General features: G+C 43.3%; 1 protein-coding gene across 1 annotated transcript; it reads left to right on the top strand.

Annotated features, from left to right (window-relative positions):
- The first annotated feature begins 1,220 nt into the window (after window positions 1–1,220).
- On the top strand, window positions 1,221–3,089 carry TACSTD2 (tumor associated calcium signal transducer 2). The gene has a single exon (XM_079103502.1). The coding sequence runs from the start codon at window positions 1,402–1,404 to the stop codon at window positions 2,359–2,361; it is 960 nt and encodes a 319-aa protein (XP_078959628.1). The 5' UTR covers window positions 1,221–1,401; the 3' UTR covers window positions 2,362–3,089.
- The last annotated feature ends 11,147 nt before the right edge of the window (window positions 3,090–14,236 follow it).

Raw genomic sequence — 14,236 nt, 5'->3', positions numbered from 1 at the left:
AGAAAGCAGAGGGCTGTCCCCAACAACTTCTGATAGGCAATTGTCCCTCACCTGTCCACTTCCTCTACCTGTAAAGGTAGAATGATATGTTTCCATCTACCTGCTTCAGGAATTGCTTGAAAATTAATAGGGCAGAGTCCTGACTGGCTTTCATGTGTTAAACAACACCTCTGAGCTACTGGCGGTGCATATTAACTGCTGAATATATAAAACATGCTTTGATGGAGGACCCAGGAATAATTATAGCTTTCTAATTATTGTTAATTTTACCACAGCTTTGGAACTCTGAACTTTCTCAATGATTCAAAAAGAGATTGCAATCCCTCCATCCCATTAAAGGAGCCACACAGTGGCAGACTAGCAATTTCTCACCGGCTCCATTCTTTCATTATGTGCAAAGGTTCAGCTACATACATGGGATACAGGAAAAGAAAAGCTTTGCTCTTCTAGAATCAAATTGTACAAAGAACTCCTTATAGTCTTGCTGCTTCTTTAAGAATCTGTTCCTTTTTATCTCCTAATACTGAATGCAGACATGTGAAGGAACTTTTAATAATTAGACACCGGGACACCTACGTTTTCCCAGTGCTTTTCTTTAGATCCTGCCCCATTTGGTTTCCACAACATTTATTTAAGATCTCACAATAGTTAGGGTAACAAGGATCCTTCCCAGGAATCTGAGGAAATTGGTGGTTGGGCGACTTTAGGTCTCTAAGCCTCACCTGCATCACCTATAAAATGGGTATGATAGGTAGTCAAGCCTGCCTGAGCTGGCGTGAGGATGAGATAATGCTTGTGAACCCTAGACTATATAAATGTATGCTACTGGAACTTGGGGAGGAAGAGAGGGAATGAAAGAACTTGAAGGAAAGTGTTGGGGAAAGGAAGAGAGAAGAGGAGGGAGTGTGGGGACGAGGTGGGAGGCAGGTGACAGCCCTGAGCCTCACTTCCCTCTGAAACTCCTGGGACTCCATGCCCAGGAGAGCGGCAGGGAAGCCCAAGTTCTGGAGCTAGAAGCCGCGCAGAGGGCGGGTCCCTCCCTGGGTAGGGACAGGAGGGCGGGGCCGGGTGCCCGCAGCCGCAGGTGAGTATCGGTTTCCCTCTTCCCGGCTTTCGGTCGGAGAAGGCGGGAGCAGCTTCCCCTGCCCTGATCCTATCGCGGGCGGCGCAGGGCAGTCTGGGCCCTCCGTGGGATGGGGAGTGGGGGGATGTGTCACCCAAATACCAGCCGGTGAGTAGTCGCCGAACCAGCTAGGCAGGTCCGGCGGAGTATAAGAGCGGGAGGGAGCGGCCTGGAGGCAGACGCCTGCAGACCGACCCAGTAGCCCGAGCCCGAGCCCGAGCCAGCCGAGCCGCTACGCCTAGTCCTCCAGTGTCCGGTCCGCGCACCTCCGCCCCACGATGGCCAGGGGCCCCGGCCTCGCGCCGCCGCCGCTGCTGGAGCTGCTGGTGTTGGCGGCTCTGACTGGCTACGCGGTCGCGCAGTACAACTGCACATGCCCAACCAACAGGATGACTGTGTGCTCCCGGGATGGCCCGGGAGGCAGCTGCCAGTGCCGCGCGCTCGGCTCGAACGTGGTGGTCGACTGCTCCACGCTGACCTCCAAGTGCCTGCTGCTCAAGGCCCGCATGAGCGTCCCTAAGAGCGGCCGCCGTCTGGTGCGGCCGAGCGAGCAAGCGATCGTGGACAATGACGGCCTCTATGACCCCGAGTGCGACCACGAGGGCCGCTTTAAGGCGCGCCAGTGCAACCAGACGTCGGTGTGCTGGTGCGTGAACTCGGTGGGCGTGCGCCGCACAGACAAGGGCGACCAGAACCTGCGCTGTGATGAGGTGGTGCGTACCCATCACATCCTCATTGACTTGCGCCACCGGCAGACCGACCGCGCCTTCAACCACTCAGACCTGGACGCCGAGCTGCGGCGGCTCTTCCGGGAGCGCTACCAGTTGCACCCCAGGTTCGTGTCGGCAGTGCACTATGAGGAACCCACTATCCAGATCGAGCTGCAGCAGAACGCCTCGCAGAAAGTCCCCGGCGACGTGGACATCGCTGACGCCGCCTACTACTTCGAGAGGGATGTCAAGGGCGAGTCGCTGTTCCCCGGCCTAGGCCTGGACATGAGGGTGCGCGGCGAGCCCCTGCACGTGGAGCGGACGCTGATCTATTACTTGGACGAGAAGCCCCCTCAGTTCTCCATGAAGCGCCTCACCGCCGGCCTTATAGCCGTCATCGTGGTGGTCGTGGTGGCCATCGTCGCGGGCGTGGTCGTCCTGGTGATCACCAACCGGAGGAAGTCCGGGAAGTATAAGAAGGTGGAAATCAAAGAGCTGGGGGAGTTGAGAAATGAACCCAGCTTGTAGGTACCAGAAGGGGAAGCGGGAGGGGTGAGTCACAATTCTTGATTCTTGGCTCAAAGGAGAATTTCTCTTCCCAAATCCTTACTGCCCCCTCTCCTCTCCACACACACCAAATTTGATAAGTTTGATATCTTGGTATCAGGAGACAGTTCTTCGTGACTTCTGTCTTGAAGGAAGCAATTCTAAAATTTCTTCCTTCTGATCCAAGGAAAAGAATACTAACTCTGGGAGTTGAAGGAAGGATGATACAGAGCCATGTGTAAGAAGCAAATGTCTGACAACCTAGCCTCTTTGCAAGTGATCAGATCGATCTGGAAGCTTTAAATGAGTTTAGATGGAAAACAGCTCTTTTACTATCTTGAATTTGTTATTTGATGAGCTCCCAGTTATCATTGCCCTGCCTATTAATTAGGCCTGTGTAGTATCCTCATTTACCATCGTTTGTATTACCCACCACACAGCTTGTCACTAGGAAAGAAGCCTATTTCCACTGCCTGAACACATTTTAGATGTCTTAGTTTGAGGGCAGAGACTGCCCCAGAAACAGCTTCCATTCTCAGCTCTCCTGTATTACAGCTGATATCAGTCATGTTTTCCTTTGTAAAATGTTTGTATATATGTCGTCGTTGATAATGCTGCTGTGATTTTTTTTAAACATGAATTTAATAAAATATGGGAAAGGTACAAATGAAAAGATGGAGTTTGTGAAAACTCCCTCCGGATTTATACCACTTTGGTCTTCTCTGTCTGATTTCCCATGACTGGGGCATTTTTATTTCAAATTCTAACACTTCTTTTTACAGAGCTCTCATTTCATATTGCCACTGTGGTGTTTTCTGAGATCCCCTAACTGGCCTGTTTAAATGCTGGTGGGTTTGAGGCAGGAGGCAAAAACTGGCCACCCTGTCTGGGAAGGGAGCCAGCCTTCTTTGGCTACTCTAAACAAGCCTGAGCACCAGGGGAGGGGGAAAGCTCTAATTTGTTTCATAGACTGTATCTCCTCTGAATTCCAGCCCCACTCTGAAATAGGAGGTACTGTTCTCACTTAGTCCTTGGGCAAATTTCTTAAGCTCAACGTGTTGGATTCTAAGAGAAGTTAAGAAACTTTCCTATGAAATTACAGCAGGCCGTGGTCAGCCCTATGAGCTGGCTGTACACATGATTGTTTTCTCTAGGATTTTACTACTAATGTGTTCTAAAGATTTTTTTTTCTCTAGTAGCTGTGAAAAACAGGCACTGGCTCCTTCATGCATTCTCCTCTTCCTCACTCATTCATATTCATTTATGTGAAGCCAAGCATGTTGCTGAGGGGCAGCTTAAATGTAAACAAGTGACAGTAATAACCAGGAAGCTGAAGCCACACTGGGCACATGTAAAGGAGGGAGTGGTTGGCATATCAAATCTTCCATAAGTAATAAGCTTCATCCAGGACTTCAGTTTCTTGCCCAGATACCCATCTCATGCCCCTCTCCCCTCCACAGTCTATGCCAACCCTTCGAGACCGAAACACCAGTGAGAGTGGACGGATATTGCTCTCAGCCACTGTCTTTACAGCTTGGACTGTGGGTGTCCAGTGCTGGAGAAGTGAGTACTTTAGGATCACGAGAGACCTCAGAGTCTGCTGCCACCCCAGCTGGGGAGGAGCTGCTCTTCAAGCCTCAAAAATCTTCTCAGGCTCATACAAGTCGGGACTTCACAGAGTTGGTGGCAGGTAGGATGTGGGCTGACTCCCCATGGTAGGACAGTGCCCTGAGGTAAGGATGGATAACAATGAGAGTGAGACTCCATTCTCAGACTCTCTGGGTGCTTTCCACTTTGAGTCATCCACATGCCTTAGCAGAAGGGACCTTGGTAATGACCTCTGACCTAATCCTTCATTTCTTTACTTTTTTTAAGAGCAAGTGCCTTCTCTAGATTAATGTTTCTGTGGCACAGCTGGAACTAGAAAGCCTTATTGTTTCGAGAGTCTCTTCAAAAAAACTATCACTTGACTGCCTAAAAAATAAACAGATTGCGTGGACAGATGAACAAGGGAGCTCCTGGCAAAAGCCATTCATCCTTTAGAATTGTCACTTCTGTATAATAATTTTCTGCATTCATTCCAGATGATGACTCCCTGCACTTTATAGCACTCACTGTACAAAAAGTACTTTCACATGTATAATCTTTGAGACATTGACTTACTGGAAATAACTGAAGTATTGACAAACCTGCCTTCGAAGCCTGCTCCATTAAGCCGGGAAGTCACTTAACTCCCATTTTCTCATTTGTTAAATGAAACTACAAATCTCTTATTATGGTGAAGATGAAATGATGTGACAGGTATGAGTGCCTAGAACAATTTGGGCACTTGGCAAGAGCTCAGTATACCTAAAAAAATTCTCTTTTCTAAATTATACTCATGGCACACATCAGAAAACTGAGTTCCCCCGGAAGTCAAGTACACACTCGAGTATACATCCTCTACATGCCAAAGCCAGGGTTTGGAACCTCGGCTCTGGCTTCCCAGCCCAGGTTGCTGTCCTATGCACCCACCAATTAAAATGCTTTTCTTAGTCATTTCCTCCAAGCACCTCATGCTTCTGTGAAACTCAGCTTGCCTCTGCTGGGTACAGGGCTCCTGAACCAGTTACCTTCAGCCTCCACCCCCAGAAAATTCCTTCCCTTCCAAATACACCTTTCACTGTTGGCCTCAGACCTGGGGCTGCCCCTGGAAGGAATGTGAGAAGCAGGTGTGACTCACCTAGCAGGTCTTGGCTTGTCTTCTGAGACTGGAGGAGGCTCAACTGATTTCCTTATGTGGGTCATCAAGAGTCTCTCTATTCTAGCTATTTCCTTAATTAGAACAATTTTTAAAAAATTATCCATTCCTGTTTCCCCCACTTACATATTTAGTCCAATAGCCTCATTCTGCATATGAGGAAACTGAAGTACAGGGAGGAGAATGGTCTGTCCAACTCAGCAGAGGATGGCAGAGCTACCCTCACTGTGCCTGTCTAATGTTTGTTGCACTTGTCTCCCTGGTTAGTCTCCTGCTTATTTATTTTTCCTTGATTATTTGTGTTCTTAAGCTGTGGTTAATCTTTAACTTTTGAATATCACTTAAATCAAAGAGATACTTTGATTAAATGTAAAATGGATGAGCTTTGATGTTATCTGCAGCTGTTTATCTGTAAACTAGGTATAGGTTTATCTAATATGTTTTTGAGATTAGACATGTGAAAATACGGAATATGTATTTAGTGAGTGATCACTCTTGTTTGAACAACAAGAAGTTACCCTAAGATCACAGGGAATAAATGACCAGTAATGGTTAAGCTATTCCAGTGGAATGTGAGCAGAACTTCCACCCCACTTTCTTAAGAGGACATCTCCATTCTTAAACTTCAACCTTGGAAGCCACCTGTTTACAGAGGCAGAGCAATCATCCACTTGGTTTGTATAAAACACTATGTCCAACACTCCAACATAAAGGCACAGGCAATGATGTACTCAATGGGGCCCCTATAGCTCAGGAAATAATGCTAAGAATTTATAAATGGGATGATATCAAGTTAACAAAGGCATCAATTAAGAATGTGAAGAAAGAACCTACAAAATGGGAGAAAAATCTTTGTGAGTTACTCCTCTTACCCAGGATTAATATTCAGAATATATAAAACACTTAACATCAAAACCACACACACACACACACACACACACACACACACACATAAACCAGCTAACAATTGGGCAAATGAACTAAATAGATACTTCTTAAAAGAAGAAGTGCAAATGAAAAATATGTGAAAAAATTTTCAACATGTTAGCAATTAGGGAAATGCAAATTGAAACTACACTGGGATTTCACTACACACCAGTCAGAATGGCAAATCATCAAGAATACAAACAATAACAAATGCTGAAGAGGATGTGGAGAAAAGGGAACACTTCTACACTGTGGATGGGATTATAAATTGGTACAACCACTATGGAAATCAGTATGGAGGTTCCTCAAAAGACTAGGAATGGAACCACCATATGACCCAGCTACACCACTCGTTAGTATTTAACCTGAAGAAGTAAAGTCATTTTACTACAGGGATACATGCCTACCCATGTTTATAGCAGCATGATTCACAGTAGCCAATCTATGGAACCAGTTGAGGTGTCTATCACTGAATGAATGAGTGAAGGAAATATGGTATATATACCAGGAAATTTTATTCAGCCATAAAGAAGAATGAAATTGCTATTTGCAGGAAAGTGAATGGAAGTCAAGAACATTAAATTAAGCAAAATAAGCCAAACTCAGGTCAAGGGTTGAATATTTGCTATCATATGATGAAGCTAGAGAAGAGAAAGGAAAACAAAGTTGGGGTAGGATCTCATGTAAATCAAAGAAAAATTAGTGAAGAAAAGGATCAGACAGGGCAAGGAGGGGAGGGAAAGGGAAAATGCTAGGGAATGATATTGGCTAAATTATACTGTTATATTGTTTGCATGTACAAATATGTAACAACAAATCCCATCATTATGCACAGTTCTAATGTGCAAATAAATATATGGAGAATCATCCCAGCTAAGCCCACCCAGGTGGCACACTGATCTTCAACTAGGATGTGAGAGAGAAACAACTGCCCTCATTTTTTAAACTACAGGTTGAGTATCCCTAATCTGAACATCTGAAATCGCAAATGCACTAATATCTGAAACTTTTTGAACAGTGACCTGGCACCACAAATGGAAAATTCCATACCTGAGCTCATGTGAGGAGTCATAGTCAAAACACAGGTTCACTAAAAATGTATAAAGTTATCTTCAGGCTATATGTATAAGGTGTATATGATACACAAATGAATTTTGTAAGTTTACAGTTGCATTCCATCCCCAAGATAACCTACTATGCATATTAAATATTCCCAAATCTGAGAAAATTCCAGATATTTCTTGAAAATATTTCTGGTCCTAACCATTTTGGATAGGGGATACACTGTCTATGTTAATGGGTCTCCCTAATAGTCTTTTTTTTTTTTAATTTTAGCTTACTCTTTTACCCTAACTGGCATGGGTGGTTATATTATTCCCATAACAAAGGAGAAAATTAAGAGACTGAGAATAGCCCTTATGGAAGAGGACCCAAAGAGATTAATGCCTCTTCCACCATGTGTGGATGCAGCAAAAAGATGACTGTCTATGAGCCAGAAAGCAGACCCTCACCAGATACTGAATCTGCTGGCCCCTTGGTCTTAACCTCCAGAACTGTGACAAATAAATTCCATTTATAGGCTACTCAGTCTGTGGTGTGCTGCTATTACAATCTATATTGACACAGTAAGCAGAGAGAGTTCTTTCTCTACAACCCTCTCCTTGATTCTCTTTTTAAACAAAGTATTTTCCAAGGAGGAAAGGGAGAATTATTTCTGTATCTCACACAGGGTCACATAGTGAACACTCAGGAAACATATTGAATCAAACTGGTGAGCTGCCAATGATTGAGCACATAGGCTGTGTGAACATTGTTCTATAAGCTTCAGTTTCATAATGTATTTCACAGCAACCCATGAGCATGAAGTATATTCTCTTTACCGTTTTACCAAAGAGGAAACCAAGGCCTTAAACAAGGAGTCACATAGCTGGTAAGGAGCAAGGTAAAATTCAAATGTGGGGCTGCCCTCTTCCAGAGACCGTGCCCTTACAGCACTGCAGAACGAAGAACCCTGTTCACAGCAAACAGTGATAATGCAATAGCAAGATTTATTCTCAGGGACCTAGATGTACTCCCTCAAACGACCATTAGGGAACTTAACAGATTTCTTTTATAATCAAGCACATCCTGGTGGACATCTTTCAGTTGTCATTTCCCTTCTGGAAACATTCTCAGACACTGGTAAATATCACCAGAGGTTTTATGATAGCTTTTCATCTAAGCTCAAGAAAAGGATTATTGGAAGGAGAGGAAATATCACTGTTAGGGAATTACCCTGAAGACAGGAGATCTGTGCCCCTGGTACCACGCAAGCACTTTGTCGCTTGCAATGACGACTCTTACACGATCTTCCTCAAGCAGTTTTATTACCCCAGGTTCTTACAGAGTTCCTGTAGATCTTCTTCCTCCCCCTACCCCAGAAACCATTCCCTTATAGAGCCCATCAGCCAATCAGCAGCCTGTCCACGTGCACATCACATGGACTCAGCCAGTCCATTGGCAGTTGCCCCGTGGCATGCGGTGTTCCCGTGCATCTCATGCTCCCGCTGTCAGACCTCCTGAAAGTTGTTTACCACCTAAGTGCTCCGAGGAACTTCCGCTCAGCGCCATCTTAGCTCTCAGACTTAATGGCCGATGGGCGGGGCCCGTCACAGCACTTCTCCTCCATTTCAATGTACAATCTCAGGTCTATTCTGCACAAGGAAGTCAGTCCAAGCTGGGTAAGGGAAAGGAAATGATCCAGAGTGAGAGTCAACACATTAGCCAACAGGAAACAGGAATTTCAACTTACCAGGGCATCTTGTCTCCTTGAAAGAAAAGGGACCTTGACTGAATCAGTAGAACCCATGAGAAGCCATGTGACCTCGTGGCCCTAACACTGGATACCTCAGTCACACTCTCAACTCCCCTGCTATCTGACACTGTTGCATGAAATGTCCTGGCCACCCTATTTTTTGGGAGGCAGGGGGGACTGAGGATTGAACATAGGAAGGCTCAGCCACTGAGTCACATCTCCAACACTTTTTATATTTTATTTCAAGACAGGGTCTCACTAAGTTACTTAGGGCCTCGCTTAGTTGCTGAGGTTGGCCTCAAACTTGCAATCCTCCTGCCTCAGCCTCCCAAGTCACTGGGATTATAGGAGTATACCACTGCACCATCAAAATGTTTTGATGTAAAAACACATTATCATATCATACTGAACAATGTAATACACTCCTTGGCCTATACCCAAAGGATCTAAAATCAGCATACTACAGAGATACAGCCACATCAATGTTCATAGCTGCTCAATTCACAATAGCCAGACTATGGAACCAACCTAGATGCCCTTCAATTGACGAGTGGATAAAGAAACTGTGGTATATATACACAATGGAATATTACTCAGCCATAAAGAATGACAAAATTATGGCATTTGCAGGCAAATGGATGAAATTGGAGAATATCATGCTAAGTGAGATAAGCCAATCTCAAAAAGCCAAAGGACGAATGATATCGCTGATAAGTGGAGGATGACACGTAATGGGGGGGAGGGAAGGGTTAGAGTTAGGGTTAGGGAGGGGGGCAAGTATGGAGGAAGGAACTACTGTATAGAGGGTAAAGAGGGGTGGGAGGGGTGGGGGGAAGGGGAAAAAAATAACAGAATGAATCAAACAACATTACTGTATGTGGATTTATGATTACACAAATGGTATGCCTTTGCGCCATGTACAAACAGAGAGGCAACATGTATCCCATTTGTTTACAATAAAATAAAAAAAATAAATAAATAAATAAAATAAAATACAGTAAAAAAAAAAGGAAAATTTGTCAATGTCCATCAAAATTTACAATATTTATATATTATAATTCAGTGATTCCACTTGTAAGACTTTATCCTATAAGAAGAATGTGTATAATAAAATATGTGTATGCACAAAAAAAAAAAAAAAAAAAAAAGAAGGTGGGGAGAGACACTTGTTTTAGTTGGTTTTTTCATCTCTGTGACAAAAATGCCTAAAGAGAACAATGAGTGGAGGATAATTGTATTTGGAAGCTCAGGGTTTCTGAGGTCTCAGTCCATAGATGAACTGCTCTACTGCTCTGTACCAGAGGTGAGGCAGAACATCATGGTGGAAGGGTACAGCAGAGGAAAGCAGTTCAAGACATGGCACCAGGAAGCAGAGAGAGAGAGAAATTCCCTCAAAAAGGACAAAATATATTCCCCAAAGGCACTCCCCCAGTGATCTGTCTCTTCCAGTAACATCTTACCTGCCTATGGTTACCACCCAGTCAATCCATTCAACTGGATCAAGTACTGATTAGGTTAAGGCTCTCAAAACCCAATCATTTCACTTCTCAATTTTCTTGCATTGACTCACACAGGGACTTTTGGGGTAAACCTCATGTCTAAATCATAACAGCACTGAACTAGGCTACCAGATGAGATTTTCAGTCCTGATTCTTGCTTCCTAACTGTGTGATCTTAAACACTGAAGTTTATCTTCCTGAATCTCACCTTTGAATCATAAAATGAATCTAATGAAGTCTACTCTAACTCATAGGGCTCTTATCTCGCCTCAGTGGGACTGAGGTAAGCTTGGCCAAGTAGCCAGTCTGATCTGGGCTGGCTACTGCTGGAGTGCAAAGGCCCTTTGCGACTGTGGTGGTCACTCTGGAACAGTCATCTATTGGGCCTCCTGTGTTTTTAAAGATGAAGAGCATTGATCTTTCATCCATTCCTTCAAATACTTTTCGTTATATTTTATGCAGAGATGGTACCCACTTGGGAAATAAACGATGAATTGAACAGATGCAGTTTCTTTGGGGCTTATTTCATATTTTTTTCTTACCAGGAAGTCCCACAACCTTCTCAATAGGAGAAACACCCCCGTTATGTGAGTCTTGGTGGGAGACCACGTGGTTCTGGCAGGTGGGACATGGGCATGTGACCTGACTCAGTCAGTTGAACACTCCTGGCCTAGGACATTGCTCTAAAGGCCATGCTGTGACTCAGGCCATTTGAAAAATTACTCACAGCAGCATTGACTTTGCCAAGAGCACCAATTGTCCACCTGTGAATTATTAGTTCTGTTACCTCATAACTTGACCTTGCTCATGTTCCCTGCTGCACAGCTCACCTTAGTTCCTGGTCACTTTCTACATCTGCTTTCTGCCTTCCCATCGATTCTGCAAACTTCCCCTAAATCCTCCAATAAATTCCTTTTATGCTTATGTGCAGCCAGAAAAAATTTCTGTTATTTACAATCAAGAATCCTGACTCTCACAGTCTCTACCCTTATAAAACTTAAAGTCAGCTATTAACTACATAATCATATAAGTAAGGGCACAATCATAAAATGAGATAAGTGTTCTAAAGAAAAAGAGCCATTATGGGCTATAGGGAGCCACATCTTTAAGGAATTAATGCTTGATCTGAGTTGCAACATAGAAAATGTTATTTATGCACGAAGAGAAGCATTTTAGTGAGGGAAAAAGCCCAGGCAAAGATCCTGAGGTAGAAGGGAGTGTGGTTCATCTGAGGACCTGAGAGTAAATCAGCAAGCATGGAGCATGATAGCAGTATGGACTGGTGCTGCATGAGGTTGGGAAAGCAGTCTGGGACAGATTATGGAAGACCATTTAAGCCTATGAAATATTCTTACCTTTGTGCAAATGACAAAATCATGCCATTTTTGCTGACAGAATAAAAATAAGCATCCTAAATACTTGTCTTAGGCTGTAGCATAGGACATGGCAAATGCACCCATATCACCCTCTATAACATAGCTTTGGCTCCTCCCCTGTCAAGAGCATAGGGATATCATCGAAAAAAATTATTTTAGGGAGTAACATAATCAGATTTGGGTTTTAAAAAGTTCACTCTGGCTGGAATATGGAGAATAGGTTGAAGAGGAGCAAGAATGGAGATAAAGAAACAAAGTCCAGCAGTAGGAGCATTTCAGGTGATTGAGGCAGCATGGATTAGGGATGAGCATAGTGGTGCTGATGGGGAGAAGAAGGGATATTGGAGGGATATATAGAATATAAAATCAATAGAACTTGGTATGGAGTCTATGTGGGGAAGAGGAGAGGTTGGATTAAGTGACCGAGACTTGCCTAGGTACAACTTTACAAGTAGCCAAGCTATTTGTCAGTGTGTGATCTTGGATCGAGTTACTGAACTTTGTGCCTCCATTTACTCCCTTGAAAAATAGGAATGACAATATATCTACCCCTCTCCATAAGATTGGTGAAAGAAGTAAAAACCTTAGTGCACATAAAGCTCTTGGACTAGTGCCTGGCATACCTTGAGCACTCATAAACCTTAGCAATTGTTAAGATTATATGAAACTGGAACACACAGTGCCTTGGCAAGCTCCTTGAAGGGGTACTGCTCCTTTTATTCTTCTCATATTCGAGTGTGCAGAACAGTGCCTGGGACACAGCCAATGCTCAATTATTAATGCCAATTGAATGGATGGATGGAGAAAACGGGTGTAGATATCTCTCAGAAGGAGTCCTGGCCTGTGAGTTTAAATAGGGTCAAATGTGCCCCTTGGACTATGGGATCAACTGTTCAAGGAGTTAGATTTCATAGAGTTCTATTTATAGGTCACCACTGAAAATTATATTCAGAAACAAAAGGAGGAAAAGAAAGCTACTTAGAATTCCAAGAAGATTTCTTAAGAAAAGCAACACAGAATGCAATAAGATAATTTATGAATAAAATAAATATAAAACAAGCAAGGAAAACAGTCAGCCCAATATACTATTTAAAAAGTTAATAGCTATAGTACATAAAGCTATTAACTTTTTAATTAATTTTAAAAAACAATTATTTAGTTCAGGACTCAGCCATGTACCTTTGTGCAAATTAGAAAGGGCGGCCCCCTCTGGGCAGACAAATTAGAAAAAGGCACTCCATCTTCTTGAAGTGGGCTTGCAAGGCAGGACTGAGCAAGTGTAAGGGGACAAAGTTACCCTTGTAAGAAGAAACAAGGTGCTCCCTCCTGAGTTGAGGGTACACAGGTCGGTGACCGGAGTCAGCTTGATTTCTATCCTTGGCCTTTTTGTGACACATAACACAGAACAACCCCATGAGATGATCTTGAGTTCAGAAGATGAACCAAGGTCATGAATGGACAATTCTATAAGAGTAGCTAGAAATACTAATTAAAATCTTATTTAATGAGTTTAAAGCACAGCAAATAAAAATTTTTCTTGCAAAATTAATAAAACTGTTGTTGCTCAGTGCTGGTGAGGGGAATGTTAATTAGTATGACCTTTCTGGAAAACATGTGGACAAAATTCACCAAGAACCTGAGCTATTTCTAGTGTTCATTTTCTTTGACATACTAATTCCATATCAAGGATTTTATCTTAAGGAATTGAACAATGATTAAAACAGAGATTCACATACAAGACATATTCCCTGCAGCAGTTCTAATAATAAAATGGTGAAAGTAAACATCCAACAGTAGGATGGATGGTTATACAGGTCTACAACTCCTTGAGATCTGGTACATTTCAGCATTCAGAAATTTTCAGACCACGTGACAATTTGGTGCATATGTTATTTAATCCCCTCAGCAACCTCTGTGACAGCATCCTTTAGTCACTACATTCAGATTTCTGTGATGAATCTTATGAATAGTCCCACTAAATGATATAAATAGACCATAACATCCATAGATCATTTCTGGTCAGCTTTACTGCCACAGGAATTTGCACCAAACTTGCAGAACAGCTTCTGGTTTTCAGAGCATTTTGGATTTGTAGATAAGGAATTGTGATTGTGTAAATTATGATATAGTACTTGATGACTTTTTAATATGGAAAAAATATGCTCAGAGTTATGGTTTGGATGTGAGGTGTCTTCCAAATGCTCATGTGTGAGACAATGTAAGGAAGTTTGGAGGAGAAATGATTGGGTTACTATCCTTAACTTAATTAGTGAATTAATTCCTGATGGGATTAACTGAGTGGTAACTAGAGGCCGGTGGGATGTGGCTGGAGGAAGTAGTTCATTGGGGGGCATGGACGTGGGGTATATATTTTGTATCCGGAGAGTGGAGTCTCTCTCTCTCTCTCTGCTTTCTGATCATCATGTGAGCTGCTTCCCTCTGCCACACTCTTCTGTCATGATCCCCGCCTCACCTTGAGTCCTGAAGCATGGAGTCTGCTGTCTAATGGATTGGGACCTCT

This window comes from Sciurus vulgaris (assembly GCF_902686455.1).
Source record: "Sciurus vulgaris genome assembly, chromosome: 1".
Taxonomy (NCBI): domain Eukaryota; kingdom Metazoa; phylum Chordata; class Mammalia; order Rodentia; family Sciuridae; genus Sciurus; species Sciurus vulgaris.
This window is presented reverse-complemented; position numbering and strand designations above follow the sequence as displayed.